The 9614-nt window shown below is 37.0% G+C and overlaps 1 protein-coding gene across 1 annotated transcript; it reads left to right on the top strand.

Moving 5' to 3' along the window:
* Nucleotides 1–992: 992 nt before the first annotated feature.
* Nucleotides 993–7564, top strand: LOC116671129 (vegetative cell wall protein gp1). Its single transcript, XM_032502123.1, has 4 exons — nt 993–1158; nt 4004–4105; nt 5783–6537; nt 7165–7564. Exons 1-4 carry the CDS (start codon nt 1150–1152, stop codon nt 7391–7393), a joined length of 1095 nt encoding a protein of 364 aa, XP_032358014.1. The 5' UTR covers nt 993–1149; the 3' UTR covers nt 7394–7564.
* The last annotated feature ends 2050 nt before the right edge of the window (nt 7565–9614 follow it).

Here is a 9614-nt window from a genome sequence, read left to right on the forward strand (position 1 = left end):
ATTCTTGCTAAAACGGATGATTTCCTCGCGGGAGTCATCCCAAAAGATAGATATATTTTGTGTATTTATTGTAATTTCTCTTTCTCCCAGCTGGTCTGGAACTCTACCACCGCCCCCCCCCCCCCCCCCCCCATAGTACTTTGGTCTATTGTATGAGTGGTCGTGTACATATGTTGTGTTTTTTCTTCTTGCTTGCCTTATCTGTCCTGCTGTTTTTAATACCATGTAAAATGATTTTTCACTGCAACATAATTTCCCCATGGGGACAATAAACATGACTGACTGAACAAAAGGATAATAAAGAGTCTAAGTCTAGCCTTCCTGGCCTTAAACAATTAAATAATATATACAGTCTATTTAATGTATACAGTATATACATATGTATATATTATATATATTATATATAATATATATATAATATATATATACAATATATATAATAATAATAAAAATACATTTATTTAAAGACGTCTTTCTTGGCACTCAAGGACAACGCACAGTGAATTCATAACATAAGAACAGCAAAACACAAAACTATACAGCAAAACAATGCTATATTATATATGGTTAAAAACAAATACTATACAGCAAAAAAATACTATCTATGTGTAAAAACAAATACTATACAGCAAAACTAATTCTATATTACATATGTGTAAAAACAAATATTATACAGCAAAACAAATACTATATATATATATATATATATATATATATATATATATATATATAATTAATATATGTGTGTGTGTGTGTGTGTATTTGTGTGTCCAACTGGTCGGATATAACCTATAGTACAATTTCAAAATTGAAGTCCCACATAAATACTCTAACCCTAAAACCATATTTGCATAGCAGACAATACGACACACAGGCAGATCTGTGGATTGGTTCTACAGACCGGTCAGATAACACAGGTGAGATGAATGCAGGGTTCCATGGTTGTCATGTTTGGTCTCCAGGTGCATCATTTATGTGAGGCCGTCATTTAAACAAAAACAAAATCTCCACAAGGTCAAGAAAAAGTGTTTCTGTCAAGCTCCACTCGACAATTTCTCCACATTTCTATTCCTACTGAGAACTTCTTCCATCCTGAAGAGAGCTACAGCCTCACAGAGACTGACTAAAGCCACACACCAAACCTCCAGCATGGAAAATGTGAGATTTAACCCTTTGAAAGCCTGCAGTGTTTTCTATGTATTTTACATTCAAGACAAAGTTCACTGACACTGCTAACCTGTAGAGCTGAGCCATAAGGGAATATAAAAACATAATTTTTCACGTATAGGCCTAATATATATACTGTATATGTACATATAGCCTATATAGAAAATCATGGAATGCTATATATTATTATGATGGTTTGAAGATTAGCTGAAATGGTTGTTTACTTAATTCCTCTAAAATGGCTAAAGGGGTGTTTAATTTTTCTCATTTTTCAGTTTTAGATCAATTTCAATATTGGGCTTATGTCATTACACAACACAGCCCATAGCTAGGCCACTTTTAAGCATACATCTGGCAAATAAATGCAAGAAATTCAAGACAACTGCGTCGGTCTGTTCTCCTCTTAAGAGGAGTCTTTACAGATAAAAGAAAATATCTTTCACATGGCAAATGAATATTATAATTGAATGAAGGCTAAAGTTGATTGGAAAACTCCAAAGAACAGAGACAAACAAGGTTTTCACTGAGGCTATGACATATAAACTGATGAATTTTGTTGATTTTACACGTGTTATTTTTTTTACATTGACTTTTAATTTAGCAGAACGGTTTTATTTTGGTAAAACGTTCAACAAGATAATTAAAAGTTTAAAAGTAATTTAAAAGTAAAACTATGTTCATTTAAATTCGTTTTAAAAAGGGCTAATGTTTGTGAGCCAAAATGCAGGGTCCCATGGTTGCCATGCATGGTCTCCAGGTTTCCCCTTTATGGAGGGAAAGGGGCATCTTTTTTTTAAAAAAAAAAAACCAACAAGGGCCCAAAAAAAAATTTTTTGTCAAGCTCCCCCCTCGACAAGTCCTTCCCCCTTTCTATTCCCACTTTAGAAATTCTTCCTCCTGAAAATCTAAAGACACCCCCCAAACCCCACAGGAAAAAGTGAGATTTGGAAACCCTGATTATTAATATTAAATGGGCTGCAAACCGGTTTTTTAGACGAAGTGCTGCAAAATGCTGTTAAATGCCCTTTCCCCCTTTTGTTGTCCCGGGTCAAACGACCCCTTTCAAAATTTTTTATCCCAAAATAGGTTTCTTTCAACTAAATTGTCCAAAAAAAAAACAGTGGATTCCTACAGTTTTCTAAAAAGAAGTTACTTTTATTAAATTTTTTGGGTGTTTGTTTAATTTTATGCATTTAAATTCTTTTTTTTTTTATGGTTTTTCAAAACATACCTACAAAACCTTTGAAATACCCTCTGTACCCACTCAACCCCTCTGATGAACTATTAGTAAAAAAAAATTTTCTGCCTTTTTAAAAAAAAACCTGTGTACAATTGACATAAATGAGGTTTTTGACCAAAACCCCAAGAATTGTAAAGTGTAAAACCCCCCCCCCCCCCCCGGTTTAAAAAAAAAAAAAAAAAGCTAAATAGCATAGAAAAATACAAAAAAATAGAAAGCAAGAAAAACTTTGGACAGCACAAAAACTGTTTTTTTCTTTTTTGACCGGGGAGGAAGAGTTCAGGGAAATGGAAGAAAACCCAAAAAGGGGTTAAATTTGCTTTTCTCTTTTACACAGGGGGTTTGCAAAGGGGGTGGGTTTCGAGGGGTCTATAGAAGTGATCATTTTCCCCCCTGGGAAACATTGAAAAAACCCATGAAACGGGACAATTTATTTTTTTTAAATAACACTGGTTGAAGGTTGCAATACTAAACTGCTACTATTATTTTTATTATTATTATTACTTTTCCCCATTGCAACATTTAATTATTTATTATGTAAAAATGTATCTAAATACCTTTAAAATGTAAATATCCACACCCCTTTTATTTTTTATTCTTTATTTATATTTTTTTATTTCTAATACTGAGCAAATGTAACACAGAGTTTCCCTTTGGGATCAATAAATTTTTGATTCTGAATCTGATTTTGATTTCATAAGATTTTTGCTCAACCTGTTTTAAATCTTCGAACACAAAAGATGTTCATTTTTTGAATCATGGGCTTTTTTGATTTAAAAATTGTAGGGCTTCTACAGGACCTTTCCTAAATTTGTCAGAGGCAAAACAAGCACTTCCAGTGTTTTTACTCGTGACTGCGTTTTTTCCCCCTTAAAAAACCCAGTTTTTCCCTTTGGGGCAAAAAGACCCCTTTTCAGTTTTTTTGGGTTTCAAAATAGCACGAAAAAACAAAAAAAAAATCAAATTCAAAAAACACCAAAAAAAAATCAAAAAAAAGCCCCCGCAACGAAAAAGTGACACAAAGTCGGAAAGACGATATTTTAAAGTTTTAAAAAAAAATGACCTTGTTTTACGGGGGAAAACAACCAAGGGGAATCTGGCCCAAAATTCCAAAAAGTTTGTTCCCCTCAAACCCTGGGCCAAAAATGAGAAAAAAAAGGTCCCCGGTTTAAAAAAAAAAGTTAATCGGCTCCATAACTCCGAGTTGAAATTGGGCCAAAAAAACCCAAAAACCAAAACAATAAAACCACAAGAAAAACAGGCAAAAAATAGACAAAGATTACATGGTAACTGAGTAACAAAATGGCGTCAAATAAAGGTATTTAAAGTGCGTTTGCCATGATACAAGAACAATATTGCAGTGTAAGCGACGTTAAAAATTAATTGAATGTGAATTAGAGTAATGAAGCAAGAGTCGGTAGCATACTATAAATTATATTAACCTGTGACCATAAATATTGAAAAGTAAGTACTTGTAATAGAATAATATAAATAGCGATATTAAAGATAAACAGAAAGTGTGGGTGCTTGTGAAAAGAAAAGTCAGTTTTAAGGGAAAGTTTCAATTTCTTTTTGTTTAACTTTGTTCAACGCCAGATGTTACAAGACCCTGACTCCAGAAAAAGGAGAATCTCTGCACGCCAGGCACAGGGTGTGAAGAGGCCTGCAGCCCGGTGTCCATGCTGCAGGGACGACCAGGTGAGACATTTGATTCTTGGGACAATTTAGTCCCAATTTGTTCACAACGTAATCCTCGAGAACTCCAGATTTAGACAGTTTTCAAAATGGTAAACCCATAGCAGAGTATGAGGACAGGGACACAGTGCGGGGGCCTTCTGGACAGACTGTTGCACTGCTGATTGGTGTTACATTAACTAGTAACTTGTTTTAGGCTATATCTACAACACTACATTTTGATTTAAAAACCAAAAGCTTATGCCTCCTGTCCACACCACACTGTTTCAGAGACCCTAAAATGGAGACGTTTTGAAACTCCGATGTCCCCATTTTGTTTAGAAAAGTCCAGAGTTGCTTTATAGTCTGGACGGGCACACACAGAGACATTTTGGAAACGATGACGCGTGTCGGTCAGTCTCATCCGTTAGGTAGCTTGGACACCTTTCAGTAACAGTTCCACCTCACCATTGTTGTTCTCTCTCCAAAGTAAAAATTAAAATTACTATGACTTTTTATACTTACTATACTATTACTTTTTGTGCATTCTATACTATGACTTTTGATACATACTATACTATGACTTTTTATCAAGTCATATACATTCTATACTATGACTTTTGATACATACTATACTATGACTTTTTATCAAGTCATATACATTCTATACTATGACTTTTGATACATACTATACTATGACTTTTTATCAAGTCATATACATTCTATACTATGACTTTTGATACATTCTATACTATGACTTTTGATACATACTATACTATGACTTTTTATCAAGTCATATACATTCTATACTATGACTTTTGATACATTCTATACTATGACTTTTGATACATACTATACTATGACTTTTTATACATACTATTCCATGGCAGTAGCTCAGTTTGAGGGAGTTGGGTTGGGAACCGGAGGGTCACTGGTTCAAAAAGTAGGGAGTGTGGATTGGTGGCTGGAGAGATGCCTCTTCACCTCCTGGACACTGCCAGGTGCTCTTGAGCAAGGCAACCCCCCCCCCCCCCAACCGCTCAGGGCGCTGGTTCAGCTGGCAGCCCACTCACTCTGACATCTCTCCATTAGTGCATGCATAGATCCTGAGCGTGTGTGTGTGTGTAGTTCAGGACTGTGTGGGATTACTAACAAAGTGTGGACACAGAGTGTAAATTGTAATTTCCCCATTGGGGATCAATAAACAGATTAAAATTAAAAAAATTAAAATTAAATTTAAGCATCCATGGTTTTCAGCCGCAGAGTAACGCTAGACAATTTACTGTTTTCAAATCTCCATTTAGCATTTTGCACTGACTTAATGTAGGGCCCTCTGGCTTTTTTTTAAATTCTTTTTTATAATTTCTGTCCATTATTAAGTATTGCTGAGTATTGCTGATCTATATTAATACTGCCATCAGTCTGGGACTGACCCCAGCCGAGTCCTCAGACACTTGCCACCGGGCCTAACAACTTATATGGGGGAAACCCTGTACATAGTATCCCATTTGCATAAGTACATTGTGCACGTTTACAGTACAGTGTAATTTATGATTCTGTAAATAATGTGTCTGTTAAGTTTTTTTTATTTAATCCACCCTGTATGTGCACTGTTTATTGGAAAGCAATGACCTAATATTTGGTTACAAATGTGCTTGCACATTGTTTCAATAAAATAATAATTGACTTGGCTTTCCACAGGTGCCGCATTTAAAGCGAAAGCGCCCGGACTCTGCTGCCAGTGGCGACCGTCCCCAGAAGAGGAAGCGGACCTCCGTGGCCCGCCCTCCCAAACCTTCTGCTGAGAATCCAGCTTCTGAGGTGTCGAACTGGGGTCCTTCTCCCTTGCCTTCCACCCCAGCTGTTGAGATCGCAGGGTTATTGGGTTTGGTACCACAGCTTGAGGCCACCATCTTGCCAGCTGACCTGCCGGTGGCGTCCACCGCGCCCCCCAGCCTCCAGCTCTCCTCTGCGCCGCTGCACCACGACGGGCCTGCTGAGAATCCAGCTTCTGAGGTGTCGAACTGGGGTCCTTCTCCCTTGCCTTCCACCCCAGCTGTTGAGATCGCAGGGTTATTGGGTTTGGTCCCACAGCTTGAGGCCACCATCTTGCCAGCTGACCTGCCGGTGGCGTCCACCGCGGCCCCCAGCCCCCAGCTCTCCTCTGCGCCGCTGCACCACGACGAGCCTGCTGAGAATCCAGCTTCTGAGGTGTTGAACTGGGGTCCTTCTCCCCAGCCTTCCACCTCAGCTGTTGACATCGCAGGGTTGTTGGGTTTGGTCCCACAGCTTGAGGCCACCATCTTGCCAGCTGACCTGCCGGTGGCATCCACCGCGGTCCCCAGGCCCCAGCTCTCCTCTGCTCCCCTGCACCACGACGAGCCTCTGAAGATCCACAACCGCTCTGTGGAAGAGTACCAGCAGATCTACCATGAGGTTGTAGATGATATGCTGAGGTATGTTTGGGTCAAAAAGCAGGACTTGGTCAAATCTACCACTCTGTTTCCCTCGAAATTATAAGGTTTTTGGGTGCAGCACCTAACGAATGACTAGTATAACTCACATCTAATGGCTGTAGTTGCAGGATTTCCCCCAGAAAAGTTTTTAAGCTCGGTGGGCCAGTCACAGATTGAAGGCAACAATGTAGGGCTCAATTGTTTTTTGGTGATAACAGAATCATAGACTATATAGGTATTAGGAAATTGAGAATTTAAGAACACAATAAGACATATTCCAGAGGGCCCTTCATTAAGTCAGCGCCAAAAGCTAACTGAAGATCTCAAAATACGACTACGTCTACGTGTCAAAACGGGCTGCACCACTGTAACCATAGTTTGGAAAACTTCATAAAAATACATAAAACAATCATTCCCAGAGGCAATAGGCCCCGTGGGCCACCAGGTCTGCAAAAACTTGGCAAGTCTATGGCAAGTTTTTCCTTTAATGTTTTTGAGTGCTAAGAGATACAATCCCACAAAGAGAACCTTTGTCTTCCACAAACCGAGGAGAAACCCTACAGATAAAACTTTTCAATCACTTGTATTTTCATGATGTTTTCATTTCTGTTTTTTTCTGCTTCGCAGGTACAAGAACGGCCGTCAGCGTCCGTACAGTTTACAGCTGGGACGTGTCATCAAGCAGAAGCTGTGGGAGAGACTGGACCGTCCCACGTTCACTGAGACGGTCGGTGAAGAGGGCCGGGTGCATGTGGACGTCTCCTATGGGGTCGGAGTCTATCCTCCTCTTTATGATGTGGACATTTCGGGAGAACCCAAGCCCGTGACGTCCCCAAACAAAAGAGCCAGGAAATAAGTCCTTGTTATAGTTCAACAAGGTCAAATCTGTACATAATGCTGGAGATTCAGTTTAAATATCGTAGTTGTAAGTTAAGTAGGCCTATAGTAGTTGTTAGTTAAGTAATGTAGTTTTAAGTTAAGTATTGTAGTTATAAGTTAAGTGTTAAGTTAAGTATTGTAGTTTTAAGTTAAGTGTTAAGTTTTGTAGTTTTAAGTGAAGTGTTAAGTTAAGTATTGTAGTTATAAGTTAAGTGTTAAGTTAAGTATTGTAGTTTTAAGGTTAAGTAATGTAGTTTTAAGTTAAGTATTGTAGTTATAAGTTAAGTGTTAAGTTAAGTATTGTAGTTTTAAGTTAAGTGTTAAGTTAAGTATTGTATTTTTAAAGTTAAGTGTTAAGTTAAGTATTGTAGTTGTAAGTTAAGTATTGTAGTTTTAAGTTAAGTGTTAAGTTAAGTATTGTAGTTTTAAGTTAAGTATTGTAGTTATAAGTTAAGTGTTAAGTTAAGTATTGTAGTTTTAAGTTAAGTGTTAAGTTAAGTATTGTAGTTTTAAGATAAGTTGTAAGTTAGGTATTGTTTTAAGTTAAGTGTTAAGTTAAGTATTGTAGTTTTAAGTTAGGAATTGTCGTTTTAAGTTAAGTGTTAAGTATTGTAGTTTTACGTTAAGTATGTAGTTGTAAGTTAGGTATTGTAGTTTTAAGTTAATTACTGTAGTTGTAAGTTAGGTATTATATTTTTTAAGTTAAGTGTTAAGTATTGTAGTTTACGTTAAGTATTGTGGTTGGAAGTTAAGTATTGTAGTTTTATGTTAAGTACTGTAGTTGTTGGTTAGGTATTATAGTTTTAAGTTAAGTTATAAGTTAATTATTGTAGTTTTCAGTTAAGAATTGTAGTTTAAAGGTAAGTATTTTAGTTAAGTGTAAGTATTGTAGTTTAAGGGTAAGTATTGTAGTTTTAAGATAAGTTTAAGTTAGGTATTGTAGTTTTAAGTTAAGTGTTAAGTTAAGTATTGTAGTTTTAAGTTAGGAATTGTAGTTTTAAGTTAAGTGTTAAGTAGTGTAGTTTTACGTTAAGTATTGTAGTTGTAAGTTAGGTATTGTAGTTTTAAGTTAATTACTGTAGTTGTAAGTTAGGTATATAGTTTTAAGTTAAGTGTTAAGTATTGTAGTTTTACGTTAAGTATTGTGGTGGAAGTTAAGTATTGTAGTTTTATGTTAAGTACTGTAGTGTTGGTTAGGTTTATAGTTTTTAAGTTAAGTTAGTTAATTATTGTAGTTTTCAGTTAAGAATTGTAGTTTAAAGGTAAGTATTTTAGTTAAGTGTAAGTATTGTAGTTTAAGGGTAAGTATTGTAGTTTAAGGGTAAGTATTGCAGTTAGGTGTAAGTATTGTAGTTTAAGGGTAAGTATTACAAAACAACCTCTGCAAAGCCTCTCCCCCCCCCCCCCCCCCCCCCCCCCCCCTTCACGATTGTGATCGGTTTAAAGTGCTTATATTGTGCTCATTTTTAAGTTAATAATTGTATTTAGAGGTTGTACCTTTCTTTTTCACTTTGTTAATCTATTACTTGCACAAAAAAGATTTATAACACAATAAAGGAAAGGGAAAAACGCCAAAAAGTATAACATGAGCACTTTAACGAAATGCAAACCATTTTTCCCCTATCCCAGAATGCATCTTTGGTGTAGCCAGACCTTACTCCACAAGGAGATAGGTCTGGCAATGTGACACTAAACCTCTACCTGCAGCCTTTTTTTCAGAAACTTGCACTGCTGCCTCCACCATAGATCATCGGCCAGATAACGCCACCCCGAGCCTCCACCTCCAGCCTCTTCCAGTGACCTGCACCTCCACCTCCTGTCTTAGTTCTACGTACACACCGAAGTGGAAGAGCAGGGGCCAAGGACACATTGGTAAATAGAAACCCTTACATCACTGTTTCTCAATGTTTACCGGACCAAGGGCCAAAGGGCCACTTACCCTTTAACAAAAAATCTTATGGAGCACCAAACTGCCAAAATATCCCCAAAAACAATAGGCATCATACTCAGCAGTCACTGACAGTGGTGGAATGTAACTAAGTACAGAGATCTCAGCTTTTTAGGGACATCCCGGGACATGTCTGCATGGATTGAAAAAAGCAACAAAAACATTGAAATAGTGTCAAAAAAACTAATTTGAAAAAACCCTGACAAATGTTGGCAAAAGCAACAAAGATTTCAAAAAAAGCACCAAAAAA

Source organism: Etheostoma spectabile, chromosome 21 (genome assembly GCF_008692095.1).
Source record: "Etheostoma spectabile isolate EspeVRDwgs_2016 chromosome 21, UIUC_Espe_1.0, whole genome shotgun sequence".
Taxonomy (NCBI): Eukaryota; Metazoa; Chordata; class Actinopteri; order Perciformes; family Percidae; genus Etheostoma; species Etheostoma spectabile.